General features: G+C 35.0%; 1 protein-coding gene across 5 annotated transcripts in view; it reads left to right on the forward strand.

Annotated features, from left to right (window-relative positions):
- Positions 1-20,587, forward strand: part of XPO4 (exportin 4) — a 121,996-nt gene that overhangs the window by 19,853 nt on the left and 81,556 nt on the right. For 2 of the 5 annotated variants that reach the window (XM_072795807.1, XM_072795803.1), the window contains 3 exons: positions 10,018-10,123; positions 15,672-15,813; positions 20,080-20,218. In XM_072795807.1, coding sequence (XP_072651908.1) covers positions 10,030-10,123; positions 15,672-15,813; positions 20,080-20,218 — 375 coding nt within the window. In that variant the 5' untranslated portion in view covers positions 10,018-10,029. Of the gene's footprint in view, positions 1-1,628; positions 1,779-10,017; positions 10,124-15,391; positions 15,562-15,671; positions 15,814-20,079; positions 20,219-20,587 lie in introns of those variants that run through there. The other 3 variants (XM_072795805.1, XM_072795804.1, XM_072795806.1) reach the window with 3 other exon arrangements.

Here is a 20,587-nt window from a genome sequence, read left to right on the forward strand (position 1 = left end):
TTGTTGTTGTAGTTCTATTGATAGTGTCATTATCAACTTCAAAAGGTATAATTTGGGACGCCTGGGTGGCTCAGTGGTTGAGGATCTGCCTTGGGCTCAGGTCGTGATCCCGGAGTCCCGGGATCAAGTCCCACATCAGGCTCCCCGCAGGGAGCCTGCTTCTCCCTCTGCCTGTGTCTCTCTGCCTCTCTGTGTGTCTCTTATGAATGAATAAATAAAATCTTTTTTTTTTAAAGGTTTAATTTTATTTTTTTTATTTTAAAAGGTTTTATTTTTTATTAGGTTTACATCATACATTTTTAAGTTCTTTTAAACATTTTGTATTGTTTCTGTATTTCCAATATTTTATGAGTTTTGTTGGTTTTAATTTAGTTTTGTTGGCTTTAATTTGTTGTTCTCTAGACTCATGGTGGCTTGCTTTCTCATGTGTTTAAACATTTTTAAGTATTAACTTTTGAAAGTATTTCTGGAAAAGTCTGAGGCCTGGATTATGGTGCATTCATTACTACAAGTGTCTTAGGTGCATGACCAACATAGACTATTTTTAAGTTTATTGGCTTGAAGTTTTTGGAACACACAGGTCTTGTTGAAATGAAGCAGGAAACCTATTAGAAGGCCTGTTCATGGTTATCAGTTGTCTGAGGTAATTTTGCTTCTTTTACCTATTACTAAGATCCACACTAGCAAGTTTCTCCCTCTCTTCCTCCCTCTCTGTTGTTTTTCTTTTTGCTTTTTAATGGTTTACCCTTATACTGAGGATCCCAGCTTTATGTGGAGGGATGTCCTATTATCCATTTTAGGAGGTCCCTGGCTATGTCTGATGCCTTCTTTACTTTTTGGGCAGCTCTCAGAATGGAAACTCAAGGTCATCTGGGATTGGCAAATGTCTCTAGGGTAAATGCATAAGTGCCATCTTTCATCTTTGGATCACTGCTTTGGTTTCCTTTTAGCTTCTGGGGATTTCTTAATGTCTTGTGAGTTCAGCAATACATTACAAAATGTAGAAATATTTTATCTACCATTTTTATTAGGTTTTAGCCAGAGTTCAAGATCAGCAGAACTGTCAGTAATGGAAGGCTCCCTCATTTTAGAAATGCAGTGTTTCAAATAAATGAAGAAGTATATAGAACAATGTAAACCGAATGTTAATATAGCCATTTTACATGTAATCTTTTTTTTTCCTCATTAACTTTTGTTTTAATGAGTCTCAAAATTCTGTGACAGATTTTTGGTCAAGTTGTTTCCATTAAGAATTACTGATTTTAAAGACTAATAACTTAAAACTGCCACACACACACACACACACACACACAAAATCAAATGGTCCACAAAACATTCTCCTTTCCTTCTGAAGGTTTTATGATGCATTGTTATCATTAACCAGTCTTTTACTGTTAAACTTAAATGGCAATTGACACAAACAGTTCTGAGATGGTTTTTCCACCGCTGATTAAGACTGGGGTGGCAGGTATTGGGGATAATACTCATTTAGCCTTCTGAGCTTTCTGGGCAGACTTGGTGACTTTGCCAGCTCCAGTTACCTTCTTGTCCACTGCTTTGATGATGCCCACAGCAACCATCTGTCTCATGTCACAAACAGCAAATGGCCTAGAGGAGGATAGTCAGAGAAGCTCTCAACACACAACACACATAGGTTTTCCAGGAGTCATATCAACAATGGCAGCATCCCCAGATTTCAAGAACTTGGGACCATCTTTCAGCTTTTTTCCAGAATGATGATCTATCTTCTTCTTCATCTCAGCAAACTTGCAAGCAATGTGAGTTGTGTGACAATCCAGCACAGGTGCATATCCAGTACTGATTTGGCCTGGATGGTTCAGGATAATCACCTTAGCTGTGAAGCCAGCTGCTTCCATTGGTGGGTCATTTTTGCTGTCACCAGCCACATTGCCACGACGAACATCTTTGACAGATATTTCCTTTTTTAAAAAATATTTTTATTTATTCATGAGAGACACAGAGAGAGAGAGAGGCAGAGGGAGAAGCAGAGGGAGAAGCAGGCTCCATGCAGGGAGCCCGACATGGGACTCCATCCCAGGTCTCCAGGATCATTCCCTGGGCTGCAGGCGGCGCTAAACCGCTGAGCCACCCGGGCTACTCCCTAGTTTAGTCTTTAAGTGTCTTATAAACCACTGTGTGGCAGTACTATAATGTATTTCCTAATGATGGCTTTCAAATTGTTACTTTTTTATTTGTTATCATAGTGCTGTAGGAACTTTGGGTGACCTTTATATGTGTGTGGGAGAGGTTTTCTAGGAATAAATGCCTAGGAGTGGACTTTTTTGCATTCTTTGCTATTCAGGACCACCAACTTCTTCTAAGTAATTCTAAATTCCAAATGAAGTTCCATGTTAGATTAATCTAAATTTATGACTGTCTACAGTAGTCCCAAACTTCCATGCTCTTGTTTTTGTAGTTTTTTTTTAATCTGCATCATTTTATGTTTCCCCTCAGAAATAATAGCTTACTGTTTTAATTTGTATTTCACTGGTTACTAGTGAGGTTGACTATGTTCTTATGTTTATTGGCCATTTTTCTATTGCATTGTGTAATCGTTTGGATTGGATTAGGCAGCATGTGTCTTTTAAATAATGTGCTTAATAACTGTTATTAAGCAAACGATGTGCTTAATATTGCTTAATTATTAAGCAATAACAGTGTCTTTTAAAAAATCATTTTTAAAAATGATTATTTTTTCTCACAAAGGGTGAGTTAAATTGATCTGAAGATGGTCTGTGGCTCCAGGATAGCATCAGGGGCTCATGCTGCTGCTGCTGGGTTTTTTTTTTCTTTGTTTATAATTCTTAGCTGATGTTTTCCATCTTCTACGTCTTCTTGTGATCTAAGATGATTAGTAGAACTACAGCTACCATATTCATTTCCAGGGAGGAGGAAAGAAGATCCACAGACAAAAAAAAATTATGTTTCCAGCTGAATCAGCTCTCTTTAGGAAGTTTTACCCCAGGCTTTGTTTACATTTTACTGGCCAGAACTTAGTCTGGGCACTAGGAAATGTTATTTAGCTATGCAAAGTGCTGCATATTAGAGTTCTTTACTAAGGAAGAAGAGGAGTGAATATTGAAGAGGTAGCTGTCAGTTTCTGCTATAAGTTGTCTTCTGTGGGAGTTTTTATGTTCTGAATATTAGTCCTTTGTTAATTATATTCAGTGCAGTTATTGTCTTCTGATCTATGACTAGTCTTACAGTTAATGTTTAGAAGTTTATAATTTTAACAGTTGAATTTATTAATTTTTAAGGGTTTATGCCTTTTGTAAAGTTTGAAATAATCCTTCCCTACTCTGACATATTCTCTTGTGTTTTCTTTTTCTTTTTTTTTAAGATTTTATTTATTTATTCTAGAGAGGGAGAAAGCACAAGCAGGAGGGGCAGAGGGCTAGGGAGAGAGAATCTCAAGCAGACTCCACGCAGAGCACGGAGCCTGAGGTAGGGTTCAATCACAGGATCCTGAGATCATGACCCATACCAAAACCAAGAGTCATACACCCAACCAACTGCGCCATGCAGGCGCCCCATCCTGTGTTTTATTCTTTATGTTTTGTCATTGTTTTTTTTTTTTTTTTTTTAAAGATTTACTTATTCATTCATGAGATACACAGGCGCAGAGACACAGGCAGAGGGAGAAGCAGGCTCCCTGTGAGAAGCCTGATATGGGACTCCATCCCAGGATCACGACCTGAGCCAAAGGCAGATGTTCAACCACTGAGCCACCCAGGCGTCCCTTGTCATTAGTTTTTTTACGTTTTGCTTTTCATTTTTAAATCTTAAAATCACCTAGAATTTATTATTATGTATGATATAAGTAGATATCTGATCTTTCGTTTTTGCTTATAAGTAGCCCACTTTCCTATGCCATTTATTGTATAGTCTAGTCTTTCTTCACTAATTTATCATATGTCATGGGTGTGTTTCTGGGAATTCTCTGCTCCTTTGTTTTTTCCTGTTCTACTACAATTTTTAAAAATTATGATAATGCCTTTATAAGTGTTCAAGTCTGGTTGTGTAAGAGTCCTTTCTTTTTTTTTTACAAGTTTTTATTTAAATTCCAGTTAGTAAAAAAGAAATTCCAGTTAGTTAACATACAGTATAATATTAATTTCAGATGTACAGTTTAGTGATTTAGCACTTCATACAACACCTAGCGCTCATTACAGTGCACTCTTTAATCTCCATCACCTTTTTCACTCATCCCCCCTCCTTTCTTATTCTTCTCCACATTTTTAATAGTTTTTTGAACCTCAGTGTTATTTATTACCTATAATATTTTATTAGTTTCAGATATACAATATAATGACTCAGTATTTGTATATACTGTGAAATGATCACAGTTAATACCTATCACCACATATAGCTATTAAATCTTTTTCTTATGAGACATTTTAAGATCTACTCTCTTAGTAACTTTCAGATATGCAGTAAAATATTACTAATTATGGTTATGATGGTATACCCAACATCCCCATGACTTACTTATTTTATAACTGGAAGTTTGTACCTTTTGACCCCCTTTGCCCATTTCATCATCCTCTTCCCCACAGCCATCAATCTGTTCTCTGTATCTATAATGAGCTTGGAGGGGGATGCTTTTTGTTCTTTTGTTAGATTGCACATATACATGAGATCTTTCTCTGTAAGTGAATATCTTTCTCTGTCTCACTTATTTCACTTAGCATAATGCTCTCAAGATCCTTTTTTCCTGATTTTACTCTTTTTGGCCTTTTTCTTACATGTCTTGGGATCACCTTGTCATATTCTGAGATGAACCATAGGGTTCATTGGGATTTAAATTGGAATTGTATTAATTATTGTAGGTTAATTTGGGGAGGCCCATATGTGTATTTTTAACTGCAGTTCTCTTACCAATTATGAGACGTATTCATTAGCGTCATTAGATGGGAACACTGACTTGCTTGGAGGTATCCTTGTATAGAAGTTTTCCAACTGATGTGCTACACAGGTGGGATTAGAAACCTGGTCATTTTGATTCAGTATCCTATTCTTTTAATTATAGGAGACTGGTTGTTTTAAAGGGATTTTTAAGGTAGGGTAAACCTTTTAGTAAGCAGAATGCAGTGTGCCATTGCTAAGTATAACTTTAAGATAAAGAGAGTGAAAAGAGGTGTGGGAGGAAATGAGGTGGATGTGAGCAGAGAGCCAGTGGGACAGGTATGGGAGGAGGATTTAGATTTCAGCGAAAGTTGAGGGGGAGGGAATATTTTGTTAAGAAATTGGGAGAAGGTGATTGGAGAATATTCTTTTTGAAAAGGAAGCTACATAAAGGAGCTAATCATACAGGGAGCTTTCACTTTGGGAAAGTAAAAATAAGGTCATTTTCTGAGAGATTGGAGTGATGGGTATCGTGATATGAGAAGTTTGAGAGAAAAACAGACTTGGAAGGACAAATTTTGGGAATATCCTAGTAAATCACAAGAGATTAATTAGGGCTCATCTCTCAATTTGTTTAGTGGAAAGGTCCAGTATCTGGAATACTCTGTGGAATGCTATGAAATATTGGTATAATACATTTAAATTTAGTAATAAAGTATATCATCATGTGTTATGGATTTAAATTTAATTTATGTAGGAGCAATGATAAGTTCCAAAAGTTTAAAAGTTTTAAATTTAATTTAAATTTAATTTAGGTAGGAGCAATGATAAGTTCCAAAAGTTTAACGAAAGATTATAGAGAGAAAACTAAAAATTGAACAAATTCTTAACAAAGTCTTCAATGAATGAATCAAAAACTACCAGTAAATGTGTTTTTAGGTAGTATACCTGTGATTTTCTAATTTGAACGTTAAGCCATGCTCTCTCTAAAAAATGAGAGAGCAGTTACAGCTAAAAATATTCTGTCAGCTCTGTGGCATGACTTCAGTTTTGTTTTCTACTTTTGTAGCTTGTTTTCTATCTGTAAGTCGTGCCTGATGTTTTCAATGCGACTTTGATACCTTTTTTTTCCCATTTATTTATCCTGTAAATAATGATACTTATAGTTAAGCCAAGAATATTACTTGGATTTCTCTATTAGCCATCTGACAGAAATTAGTCTACTCAACTGTGTTTCCTCATTAGTACAAAAAGAGTCAGGTCATGGGCTTTGATGTCACACAGACTTAATATGCAATTTTGGTTGTGATACTTTTTATGATCTTGGACATGTGATGATCTGTGAACCTAAGTTTCTCCATATGTAAAAAAAGAGGAAATAATTCGTACAAGGATGTTGCTGTGATTAAATGGGAGAGTATGTAATTTAGCAGTCTGTGTGAGGATTAATTGGTGCTATTGTTGTTAACCTTAATAAAAGTTATTATAGCTGCCAAGGGAAAGAGTCTAAAGGCCTCATAGGATTTAGCAAGTGGGCTTTCTGACTTTTTGAGGACAGGTTTAGCATGACGACAGAGAAACCAGAATGCAGTTAGTGGCAGAAATCATAGACTGTCATAATTATTCATGTGATTATTTGATTAATGTCTGTCTTTTCTGAGACTCAGAACTCTGTGAGGGTGGGAAAGATTTTCTGTACTTTTATATTCTTAGCTTCTGGCATGGTGCTTGAAGTATAGTCAGTCCTCAGTAAATACTTCTTTTTTTTTTTTTTCTTTTAATAGAAATTATTTAGGCACTTTGGTTCTCCCGACCCCCTCCCCTAAGCCCCTCATATTAAATATGTCATGTAGTCCATTTATTAGTGTTTTTGTTTCAAGTTCTAGCTTCAGATGCCTCTAGCTCTCTGCTACCAATGGTATTTCTTCTGGATGTTTTGTAAATTGAAGGTGGCCTTGGTAGGCTAGTGGAATGGTGCAGGCTGGTCCAGAAACACCAGTATATTGAGTTAGAGATTTGAGAGCTTCAGGTTTCCTGCTCATGTGACTCCTTAGAAATACCTCTCAATTTTTCCCCTGACCATGCCTTTGTTTTCCTGAGGATACCCGGGATTGCTCACCTGTGTTTTCCTCTCTTAACATCACCATACTCTGCTACCATCTACTATTTCTTCAGGCTCTTCTGATGCATTTGACTCTACCTCTGAAGTGTGAGCTGTTTTAAAGCTTTTACTATTAGTTATAATGAAAGAACAGACAGTGCAAAAAACTCTTTTACTATTATTACTTCTTTACTGAAACCTTACAAACTTTACCCTAATGTCTGTATGGGGTGCTAGAGGAAGACTTTTAGGGGAATTTATTCTTTCTACCCCAAAGTTTTAAGCATAAGTCTTACATGGTACTGAGACACCTGAGTGTAGTTACTGTTAGAGCCCTTGAGTCAGTTTCCACCTCTGCTTCCTACTTAACCTTGAGCAAATTGATTATTCCATTCCTCAGTTTCTTCATCTGTAAAATGGGGATACTATTAGTTTCTACCTCATAAGGTTGTTAATAGGATTAATGTGAGATTATATATCTGCATGCTTGTCCATTAGTTGAAAATAATGCCTTGCAGTGCTAAGTACTCAATAAATGTTATTGTTGTGTTGCCTCTCCTTTTGGTATGTGCAAGGCTCTAGGAATTTAGAGATGAGTAAAAGAAAGTTCCTGGTGTCAGAAAAGTGAGAGAAGGAGACAAGGGGCAAGCAGATACTTGCAGTACATTATGGTAAATTGAATAGTAGAGATACATACATAGTGCATCCTACAAGGTGGTGAGATGGAGACATCATTTGTGTTCAGGCTGACTAGGGAAAGGTCAGGAAAGGCTGATGAAGGAGAGACTGAAGCAGAATTTGAAGGATGAGTTCTTATTTCCTGAGAGGAAGGAGTTTGACAGGTGGATGTTCTATAGATCATAATACCTAGGAACTTTTAAGAGAAAAATGCATATTTTTGGTTAGGGTCCCAGCCTGCTAAACCTTTGGGGACTGGGAATCTGTTTGGGATTGTTTTCTTTGTTTTTTTCTTTTGTTTTTAACAAAAGAGCTTCTCAGGACTCATCGATGCTCATAATTTGCTATGTGGAAACCATTGCCAAGTCATTTTCAAAAAGATTTAGAAGTTTTGGTTTTGGGAAACTAAAATGAATACCATATTGTCATTTAATGAATCAATTGATGGTTTTATTGTTTGTATGATAAATGTTCAACCAGGTGGGTAAGATAAACCAACTTTTAGATTATACTTCATTACTTAGGAAATCTGATATTTTATAAATGAAATAGCATTCTGTCATATTACAGTTATATTGAGACCAGTACTTTATTAAGCATGTGGATATCAGAGTATCCAAAGATTTTTAGCTTTAGGAACTATTTTTGTAGAATAACTGGCATAATTAATTATTTGCAAAATTATGTATGTGTACTGGGATGATGAGAAGAAAGAATATTTTATTATTATTTTTTTTAAGAAAGAATGTTTAAATCAGAATTACTGGGGTAGTCTATAGTTGTTGATTTGTATTCATAGCAGTAGGACATGTAGTATTTATTAATATGCTGTGTTTTTGGGGTATAGTCAGCAGATATTAATGATGAAATATCTTACAAAAACACAAGCTTGTTGAATTAAAATAGTAAGAATGAAGAATTTGCAAATGGAAGGACAAAAATATTTGTACTCTGCAGAGTTAGCTGTTCAGAGTATTTTATTAATAAAGCCGTTTTCAAAAGACATGTTAAATAATTTAATACAGTTCTTTTTTTTAAAGATTTTATTTATTCATGAGAGAGAGAGAGAGGCAGAGACATAGGCAGAGGGAGAAACAGGCACCCCACAAGGAGCCTGATGTAGAACTTGATCCTGGACCCTGATCCTGGACCCCAGGATCACCCCCTGAGCCAAAGGCAGACAGACGCTCAACCACTGAGCCACCCAGGAATCCCAATACAATTCTTTAATGAAAATACTTTCATTTTTATCTAGAGAGCTGTAGAGGGTGCTGTATCATAAGGAGTAGCATCTGAACTGGTTTTAGCTAATTATAAGAATTCCTTTAGGCCAGACCATCTAAGTAAGTCAAAGATTACCAAGCCGTATAATGAGAATGTATTTTAGGTGGGTATGTTTTAGGTTCAGAAGAATATCATTAGAGGAAAGAGTGTTAGAACAAAATGGAATTTAAAAACCTGGCAGACTATATATATAGAAGTTGTTTTTGTTAAGCCAGAAGTCTGGCCTTTCTGCTGATTAACTTACTTTCAGATAGGAGTTTTGTAAATTTCAAACTTTACAGGTCCCTATTATTTCTGGTTTAATGGTGATTTTAGAAAACTTGAGGTAAAATTATCTGATAAAACTTTTATTTTAAAGGATTGCTGTTAGAAATCAATTTTTAGTGACTTTGGATTTGGTTTCACCAGTGCTGAAGAATTTAGAGATTATTTGAACTTTGTCAAGTTAGGTGAAGTAATATATTTTGGAATAAAAAGCAATAAGTTAGCTATGTTTAAAAGATAAGGAAAATGTTAGGTAAGTATCTATCTTCTAAAATGTAGCAACTTTAAAGGATTCTCACCCAGAGTTTGCCAGGAATTTCTTCTATTACCCTGAAACCATATTTTAAATATTTATTATGAAGTTTTATACTTTATAGGTTTTTATGCTTTATAGTTTCTTTATTTTTTATTTTATTTTTTTAAGGTAAGGATTCTGTATTTTATTTTATTTTTTTTAAGATTTTATTTATTTATTCATGAGAGACCCAGAGAGAGAGAGAGAGAGAGAAAGAGAGAGAGAGGCAGACACAGGCAGAGGGTGAAGCAGGCTCCATCCATGCAGGGAGCCCGATGTGGGACTCGATCCCGTGTCCCCAGAATCATGACCACGGCAGAAGGCAGTGCTAAACCACTGAGCCACTCGGGCTGCCCTTATAGTTTCTTTAAAATAATAAGCAGGAATTTGTCCTCCCATTACCCCCCCAAAAGTGAAAGTATTTTCTTTTGTTGTGGGTTAAAGGTTTGCTATTGTTCAAACTTTTTTATTAAACAAGTGTACTTTGTTTTTTTGTTTTGTTTTGCTTTTGTTTTTTTAAACTCTCAAGGCACCACCTTCCATGGTTAATAATGAACAACGCCAGCATGCAGAGCACATATTCTTATCATTTAGGAAATCAAAATCACCATTTGCAGTTTGCAAGCATATTTTGGGTAAGTATTCACTTCAAAAATATTTTTGCAGAATCAAATCTCATTTCCATCTTGAATGTTAAGATATTTTAAATTCCTTTTAAAACAAGCAGGTTTGTATAGTTATAATTTTCCATTAGTAATCACTATTCAAGTGGCTTTAAAGATATTCCATAAAGCCAGACAGAGAACTTTGTTTTTCCTTAGAATTTTCTTCCCCTAAATATAGTATTCAATAATTTGTTTTGATACTGACCATAACATGAAGGCTGTTAATGGTGGGGGGAAAATCTAATATATTTTTCAGTTGTTTTCAAGAGTCCTTTCACTTATCATAGCAAATATACTGTCATATATCATATCCTAGTGTTTTAAAATTATGATTATTTTTGGACGTTTCAACAGTTTTTCTTTTAGCTTTTTTTCTGAAAAATTTTTTTAACCATATAGTTTGTGCTCCACTTGCTTAGCAAATATTAGTTCTGTGTAGGTTATCACTGTATATTTTAAAACAAAGTGTTAATTTTTACTATTGTAAAAACGTTTTATTACTACCTCTTAGCTGGCATATGTACAGAAATGCTCTTTCCTTTAAAAATAATTGCAAAGGTTACAATTCTTGTCCAAAAATGGTATTTTCTAAGAGATACACAGACTTCTGCCTCTTAACATATTTTTCAATAATCAGAGATTTTATTGGTTATTGTTATTTTATAACTTAATTATTGTTGACTCTACTTATTGGAGCCATTTTTGTAACCAATATACTCTGAGTTATCCTTGACCATAAAATTGATTAGTTGTGTATTAAGAACTAAAATATCTGATCTTTTATTCTTGTGCTTTTTGTGAGACTTAACTGTTAGCCACTAGCACTCTGATTTCCAGATTGAAATAGCCTATAATTAGCATTATGTTAAAAGTGCTTTTCATATAAGGAATTATAAATGAGTTGTTAGATTGGAGTAAAAAGAGCCCTGCTGTGGATACTGTGAGATCTGGGCACCAGTGATGCCTGTTCCTGGTAACAACTTGAGGACGTCACTTAGCCTTCTTTTCATCTGTAAGACTGCAACATTGGGACCATTTTCCTTAATGGACTTGGTTGCCTTAAGCTGTTATGAGGCACGAATGTAGTAACATTTAAAACCACCTTCTAAACAGTAACATAAGTGACCCTATTACCTGATTTCAAAAGACATTTTAAAAATATGACAACCTTAAAAAAATGTTCTGTTCTCTGTTTGCAAGGAGCTAGCAGTGGTGGTGAAGGTGGCTCTGTCTCATTCAGGAGTTAGGTCTTGTCATTAGAGGAATAGTTTTAATAACCACCTTTTGATTTCTAAGTGAGGCAGTTTTGATCTTTTTTTTCTTCTTTTTTTTAATGGTCAGTTTTTATACTTTGGGTGAATTTGTTTCTGGCACCAAGAAAATTTGTTATCGTATGCCTGTGGGGAATATTCGATTTAATGTTAAATTACAAGAAGCAAAACTAAATTAAATTCACAATCAAGAATTTAAGGGAGCCTTCATCTTTACATCCTTGAAATTATTCAGCATTTAGAAATTAGATTTAGAAAACCATTGTATTAAACTATTCACCTAAAGTAATTTGAGTCTGATTTTTATGGCATATGCCTTAACTACATTAATTAGGATTCCATCATTTTCATCTGACTTTCTATGATAATCCAATTATCATTCTGTATTAGTTGGGAAATAGTTGATCTAAGTTTGTAAGTATTTTTTAGAGTGTATTTGTTTATACGACTCTTTCCTTTTTAGAGTTTGTATATTTTATGAAGTACTATTGCTTTGTTATGATTTGAGCTTGTTTTGGTATACTTTTGCTTTCCTGATAAAAATTTCTAGAAAATAGTATTGCTAGTTCCCACTGTGCTTGAGACATTAACTAACTATTTAAAAGGTTGAGTGCATGTATAATAAGCATAATCTAATCATTAATGTACTGCAAAGCCCTGTGTTACATTAATGTTTACATCTAAACTTCACAGAAAATCTTTCAGCTCCTTACTCAGTTGCCACCAGCACAGAAGGGTTAATTCCTCTAAGAAGACTTCTCATACAAGTGGCAGTCAATCGCAGTTCAGAATTTTCACATTCTTATTTAGCGTTAATATGTCATTTTTATACAATGTCTGGGTGATATATTCTAGTAAAGGGGAGACGTTCTCTTTGATGCTTCCCTTTTCTGGCCTCTTAAATTTCTTCCTTCCCACTTCTGTCTTAAGTTTTATTATGTTTCTTGTTTTTCCTCATTTCTTTCTCTTCTTATTCTTTTATTTTTATTCTAGGTTTACTTTTCCACTCTTCTCTGTGTGTGTGTGCACGCACGCGCATGTGCGTGTGCATGTTGCATGCCTGTGCATTTTATCAGAAGAGTACTTTTAGACTTCTTCACTTCAGAAGTCTTTGGCACTTAGGAATTTGCTAGTTTGGTCTGGTCAAATATGCATTCACAAATCCTGTGAGTTCTGTTCTTGTTAAAGTGATACATCCAGCCAGTGAGAGATTGGTTCCGTACTTCTGGAGCTAACTTTGTAGCATTCTTCTATCTTTTTTTCAGGGGGGAAATGAATTTCTTTAATTTCTTATCTCAGAAATGGTTGAAACAAAATAAAATGAAACCTGAGACTTTTCTTGGTTGGTGTGCCTATGTATTTATTAAGCAGACTCTGGAGCTTCTGTTGCTTATGCTTTGGACAGAAGTCTTTAAGCAGAGAGGTGTTTGTATGTAGTAGCTGAACATCTGGGACTCGATTACTATAGTTTTAGTTTTCTTTTGAAAATATTTTTTGAACAGAATGTAGTGCTCTGCCTCTCATTATATACTTCACTTTAACTTTTGTCTTCATGGCTCTATGTAGTTTCAGATGGCTGGCATGATAGAAATGAATTTTATTTACATAATTATTATTAAAGAGAGTTTCCTATGGTAGGAAGTGAAAGCTTACTGCTAAAGTGGCCTAAAATAGTTTGTTATCTAGACAGTGTTGTGGTCAGTGGAGAATCATCCTAAAAGTATCAGAAATTCTAGGTAAGTTGTGATTTCCTCATGAAGACCTTGAAATTTCGAGCATCTTTAGAGCGGAGAGCAAGAATAAGGCTTGTTTGTCCATGTGAAGTCTGATCTTGCTGGTAGCTTCTAGAGTTCCATATAGGATATGGAACATTTATATTACATATTTGTACATTTATATTATGTGTAAGTGCAGTTTATGAAAGCTACTCATAAATTTTATGAGAAAGTATAATTCATTAGGCTAGGAAAATTCCTCCTTTTAAATTTGGAATTTGGCTTTTCTTTTTTTCAGATTCCTCCATTCTTAGAGTAAGCTTCTTATGGGAGTAGTAATTTAGATATGCCTATTTAATATCAAACAGCTATTTAAGAAGGAGTTATCTTGGAAACTTTTTTTTTTTTAAGATTTTATTTATTTATTCGTGAGAGACAGAGAGGGGTGGGGGCAGAGGCAGGCAGAGGGAGAAGCAGGCTCCATGCAGGGATCCCAACATGAGACTCTGATCCCAGGTCTCCAGGATCATGTCCTGGGCTTGAAGGCAGCACTAAACCGCTGAGCCACCCAGGCTGCCCATCTTGGAAACTTTTGAAAGTCACTTGCCTTCTGCAGTTATTTCCTCCTCCATTCCTTGCAAAAAGGAGGAGAAGGCAGGAAGAATGGGTTGGATATAAGCACAGTTAGAAATAAGCATGTTTCATTGCTTATGAAAACAAGAAGGTGCTTGCTTGGTCTTCTCTTCATTGGCATATGCTCTTAGGGGCGGTTTAGTGTTGCTCAACGAACATTTACCAGCCATGTGACCTTGAATTTCTTGTCTTAATCTCTTGGTGCATCAATACTTTCTTCACCTGTAAAATGCAGGAAATGAATTAGATGATCTTTGGAATTGTATTTCCAAAATTTTGTGAGTCCCTAAGATTTTGCTTCTTTGTTAAAACCCATAGTTAAGGATTTTAGGTTTCTTGTCCCTAAAATGTTTATTATTTCAATAGAAAATGAAATTAGGCCATCAGTCATTTATTTTGAAGAAGAGGTTTATAATATTACTTGAATTACTTTTATGAAGCAGTACCATATTTCTCCTTAAGTGATCTAAATAGATACAGCTAGTTTCTGTTTCAAATCCTCTTTTTTTTTTCCTCTTTGAGTAAAACATCCCCCCCCCCCCGCCCCGTGGAACTTTAAACACATCTTTTTATAATAGGTTTACATTTTTGGAAGCTGTTGCTTTATTTATTGATAATATTTTAAGGTTTTTAAATTTTTGTGAGTTCTGATTATCATCTTAATTAGAATTCATGTTAAAATAGCATGGAATAATCAAACTTAAAAAAAAAAAAGTCCGAATTGGTTCCTCTTACTAGTTTTCATATGTTCAAAACTCATATGTAGTAGTCTAAATTGATTGGAATTTAGTAGGGTATACCTTTTCTCATGCGTTTTTATAACTTATTGTGTCAAAATCACTTACCAGATTTTTAAATGACCTAAGTTTGAGTAGGAGAGAAAATGATGTGCCTGACTATATCTTCATGCTCTTCTGATAAATTCTTGAAGGTGCCATTCTATGCCTAGAGTTAATTTCTCATGGCTTTCAGATACTCATGTCTAGTGATCTGGCAAATAACCTGCAATCTAATCATAGACTTTTTCATGGATTTCATGTGATGGTTATTTTTTAGAACTTCAGAAAATTTCTACTTTTTCTTGACTTCATTTTGACTGTTTCTCCCTTTTGATAATGCTGTTTGGAAACCGATTGTAGTGGTACTGGTGAAAGAAAGAAAAAATAGAAAATTAAAATATTTCTTACATATGTTAATTTTCTATGTTTTCTTTCCCTCCTGATTCAGTTTTTAGTTCAGAAACTATAATTTGCTAGTTAAGGCTGGGTTTTTCTAAGTGTAGCTTTGGAATTTTACTCAGTTTGATCAGTATTGCAATCAGAAAATTCACAAGAACTTCTCACCTTGTGTAAATGTGACTTAATTTTTTTTTTAACATTTTGAGAAATGTAACCAGAAAGTGATTGTGTTTATTTCTGAACTTGCTATTGGAGATGGGCCATCCTGCTGAAAGCTTAATCACTTAACAAATATTTTAACAGCATGGCTCATCCCAAATAGTAATGTTCAAAGACTAGTTTCAGATATTTTGTAGATATGAAGCTCTATTTTGCACAGGGTGAGAATCTCTTAGGAAATTTTCTGATTGCTTTATATTTTTATTTTTATTTTTTTTAAAGCTGTGTTATTTTTTAGTTCTTCATGCTTTGGAAGTAACAGTTGAAGAGAGGTGAGGAAAGTTTGTGAAAATTGTGATCGGTGATTAGCTGCCACCTGCCTGGGTGTCTTCTGAGAGGAACTAACCTCTTTGTGGTGCTAGAGCAAGGTCACTGGATTAAAAAAAGAACAGGTAACCATCTTATTCCTTGTCTGAAAAGTTCTGTTTTTAAATTAATAAATGCAGAATGTTCAAAGGACGATGAACTGCTGTTTAAAGAAAATTTCTAATTTTCTCCTCAGAAACAAGTAAAGTGGACTATGTCCTCTTTCAAGCTGCCACAGCCATAATGGAAGCAGTTGTCCGAGAGTGGATTCTCTTGGAAAAAGGTAGCATCGAGTCACTGCGAACATTCCTTTTAACCTATGTCTTACAAAGGCCTAAGTAAGTATGTGGTGGAGATACTGCTGAAATACTTTTGCTGTGCTTTTTTTAAACTTTTTTTTCTTTATTGTAATGATACATGTTTATGGTTAAGCTCTGCTTGGGGCTTCTATTTTTAAAACACACACACATGGTTGTGGGTTGCTTTTGGTACTTAATGAACTATTTAAGCTTATGGAACTACGTCTTGTTTCTTTGAAAAGATTATTCTGGATGTTAGGGTTTTTGTGTTGGTTTAGTTCCAAAGATTTTGGTTATAAATAAAAGTTGATCTTGGACTCCAGAGAAAATCCTTTGTACTTCTTCTTTTGGTACTTGGTAAGTATTATAAGACATAGGTGAGTATCCTATGACAGGTGAAGAGGGAAATCTAAGTACCATTAACAAACCAAGTGTTTGGTTTGTTATCACTTGATTCATATCACTTGGTTCTATATATATATGTATCACTTGGTTTTATATATATATAATCAAGTAAACTGCTGTATATATTTATACACACACACACACAGAAATGTACATTAATAAGGTTGTAGAAGAGAAAGCACCAAATTCTTTTAGTAGTGTCTTTTGGAAAATGGATCAGTTTTCAGAAATAGGGTAAAAGGAAGTTTCCTTTTTGTGTTATACCATTCTATTATTTGAACATTTTATAAGATTTGTACATTCATTGCTTATATGATATATTTTTTTAATATGAGGAAAATTGTCAGTCACAGAACTTTGGGGAGAAATTCATTTGCTGGGATGGCTGGGTGGCTCAGGTTAAGCATCTGACTTGATTTCAGCTCAGGTCTTGATCTCAGAGTCATGAGTTTAAGCCCTGCCTTGGGGTCCATGCCGGACATGGAGCCTAATTAAAAAAAAAAAGGAAAGAAAAAGAAATTCATTTATTACTTACCTTTTTTTTTTTTTAAGTCCCCCAAATACCAAGTCTTCTTTTGGGAAGAGGCAGTGCACATTGTATGCCATTTGTGCAGTTGGACAATTGAATACTTTTTGCGTAGATGTTCATTTCCAAATTCAACGAAGAAAACGTTATGTAATCAGAAAGGCTAATAATTAGGAATGTGTTGAATGGCATTAAACGTGCATAAAGCTTTAAAACTAAACCATACTTTGTTCCTACTGATTATTCACTAACAGTCTCTGAGTTCATAATGTTTAATAATAATTACCAACATGAATTTAGCACACAGTGTAGCGCTAGTTGCTTTACGTATAGAAGAATGCATGAGAGAAAAAAGGCAAGATATACCTAGCCTATAAACAATACAGGTGTAATGGGTAACGTTTTCTGTAGATGAGTGGATACAGATGTAGGTAAAGGGAAGGTTTGGCTTGGAAACCAAAAAAACTGTTTTTTCCAGTTTTAATAGAATAAGGAAAAATTGATCGGATTTCAAATCTTTCTCTTCTTCATGCTGGTTTTCTTCTTTATTTAAATTTGAATTTGTTGTTTGATGAGGCCATTTGGGTGTGATGTGATACTGGCTTGCCTGGAGCTGCTCATTGAACCCCCACCTTCCCCATATTGGAACCACTGAACTCTGGAGAGTTCGGTAAACTTAAATGTGTGGTAGATTTTGATTGTGTTTGTATATGTGCGTGGGTGTGATCTCTTGTATTTTCCAAAATAGTCTTATTCTTAAATAATTTTCATTATTTCAGAAGCTACTTCAGAGCTGATTATAGAGTTCTACACTGAAATAGTTCACTTATATATTTTCTCCCAAACTCTGTAAAAAACTTTCAGCAAATTTGAAAGAAGAGTACAGTGAACACACACATACTTTTTTCCTAGTAGGAGCTTAGTTAACATTTGTCACATTTGATTTCTCTCATCTATGTGCATTTCCCCCCAAACCACCTGAAAGTATGCAGCAGAAATGTAATCTAATTCTCATTCTGTATTTTCATTTCCCTAGTTGTCTGAGTAATGTTATTAATATTCTTTCCTCCTTTATAGGTTATTTGTTTGATCCAGGATTTAACCACAGATTATGTGTTGTATGTAGTTATGTCTCTTTTAATCTAGAATAATTTTACCCTTTTGTGTTTTTCATGACACAGCCAATTTTATTTTATAGAATTTCCTACAGTGTGGACTCGAGTCAAGTGAAAATTGTTGGTATACTGCTTAGATAACATATTATGAATCTTACGTTCATAGTATTGTATATTTTTCATTTGGTCCACAGAATTTTTTCCTCTTAATTGGATAAAATTTGCTTAGTCAAATGGAAGTTGCACTTGACAGTATGCAGAGTGGTTGAGAAAGGGACTGTGATTTCCACTTCTGTCAGTCTGTGTGCAGGGGCAGATTATTTACCCTCTTCGTGCATTAGTTTTTTTAATTGTTGTTATTACTTAACTATTAGAGTTAATATTTGTTTTATTCAAAAGATAGTTGTGAGGATTGAATGTATTAATTTTTGTGAAATTAATTTATAGGAAGCCTTGCATATCGTAAGCACCAACAAATGTTAGCCATTATTATTTATTTTCCTAGTAAGTTAATTCTTGCCAATCGGAGTTCCTTAAAAGTAGCTTTATGAAAAAAAAAAGTAGCTTTATGGAGGTGCCTGGGCAACTCAGTTGGTTGAGCATCAGACTCTTGGCTCAGGTCATGATTTCAGGGTCAAGGGATCAAACACTGGGTCAGGCTCCCTGCTTAGCAGGGAGTCTGTTTGGAGATTCTCTCCCTCTGCCCCTGCCCCCACATGTGCATGCACTCACTCAAATAAATCTTTTAAAAAATAAATAAAGCTAACTTTATGTACATTTTCTAGTAGTAGTTAGTGTATTTGAAATTATTGTGTGTCCCCCTTCCCCCTTCCCAAAAAATAGAAAAATTCACTTTGGTCAGCTCCCGTTTTTCCACGTAATAGAATTTCTGCATTTATTTGTTAATGAATGTTTCAAGTGTATTTGAAGGAGTATTTTTCACTTTAGACTTGACATAGACTTGTTTGTTTGTATAAATGTGTAGCAAATGCCTATTGTGTGTTGTGGGGAGCCCTCTTTGGTAATGTCGCACTCTCTGAAGAAAGTGGCATCACAGTCTTGGCAGAAGACATAGACATTTAGAGACCCAGAAGTGCATGGGCATTGTGCCAGGAACTGAAAGAAGCAGTGTATCTGTAGTTTTGAGTGTATGTGGATGGGGGGAAATTAGAGAGGGCAGCAGGTGTCTGACCATGAAGGCCTTGGAAGTGAGTGTATCATTTATGTTCAAATGGAGACACTTTCCAGGGTTAAAGAAAATACTGTTAGTAAGTAAGGAGGTAAGACAATGGGTAAATTGGGAGTGTCCAAAGAAAGCTAGGCTGGGTCCTACTGCTTGTAAGCCATGTTGAGGAATTTGGGGTTTATCCCAAGCTCCTGGTTGTTGTATCCTTGTGGCATTTTAGAGTCTGGATTATAAGGTTCAGAGTTCTGTTTTCTGACCTTTACTTTTAAAAAAAGGTTGTGAAAAGAAAATTAAATATCTGTGTCCTGTGGTCTAATGGACTTTGTAGAATGCCTCCACTTAGAATCAGTGCTTCTGCCATCACATTGTGGAGCACAATTTAGATAGGAAAAATTTTAAAGTCTTAAAAATTTGTATGTGTCCATAATATATGTTGGGTAGCTAGCTTGTTGCCTTTTCACATTAAAGGGAATGAATTTAAGATTATACTAGTACTGGTTAGAGCAAGTGTATGAGGAGGGTGAGGGGCAGAGGAAGAAGCAGACCCCCCCCCCCCCGCCCCCGGCTGATCAGGGAGCCTGATGTAGGGCTTGATTCCAGGACCCTGGGATCATGACCTGAGCTGAAGGCAGATGCTTAACTCACTTAGCCACCCAGGCGTCCCCAGAATTTCTTTTAATTGTTAGAATCATAATCTGGCTCTTAGTGAACTGACTTGCATCTATTGAATACTGCCTGGATCAGCTAACACTTATATAGGACTTAGTATGCACTGGGCACAGTTTTAAGAACCTTTAATCCTAGTAACATCCCTGTTACTGTTACCTCCTTTTAATAGATGAGAGAGCTTGAGGCTCTGAAACTCTCTTGCTCAGGGTCACATAGCCAGTAAATGATGGAAAGCAGAATCAAACGGAATCTTATCACTCTAGAAGCTGTGCATAACCATTTGGCTCTACACTATCCTCAGATAGAAGCGGTGTTTTAGTTGCTTCAGGCAGTGAGAAATTTGGAAGTATTTTTATATATTAGATTCATGTAAAGGTTTTCATAATGATTTTTATGTTTTACAGCCTCCAAAAGTATGTTCGGGAACAGATTCTATTAGCAGTAGCAGTAATTGTAAAACGAGGATCCTTAGATAAATCAATTGACTGCAAAAGCATTTTTCACGAAGTCAGCCAGTTGATAAGTAGTGGCAATCCCACTGTGGTAAGTGTGCTGTCTGTATTTATAAATATTTAAAATTTTTCATTTTGTATGAGACAACATAACAGTAATGTATCTATATTAAAGAACAAGTACACAGTGTAAGAATCAAGCAGTTTTCATTTGTTCATGTTTTCTTTTAGTCCTTTTTTATATTTACATACTATAGATAGAGTGTACTTTGCTTTTTCATTTGATTTTGTTTTTGCACATTGCCAGTGTTCATAATCATCATTTTAATTGTATAAAATACTATAAGCTAATATACTGTAATATTCTTAAACATTTCTTTTATATTGAGCATTTTCCTTCATTTAATAAACTGGTAACTACTATTGATAATAGAAATGTTTGAATAAAATATAAAGTGAC

This window comes from Canis lupus, chromosome 24, assembly GCF_048164855.1.
Source record: "Canis lupus baileyi chromosome 24, mCanLup2.hap1, whole genome shotgun sequence".
NCBI classification, from domain to species: domain Eukaryota; kingdom Metazoa; phylum Chordata; class Mammalia; order Carnivora; family Canidae; genus Canis; species Canis lupus.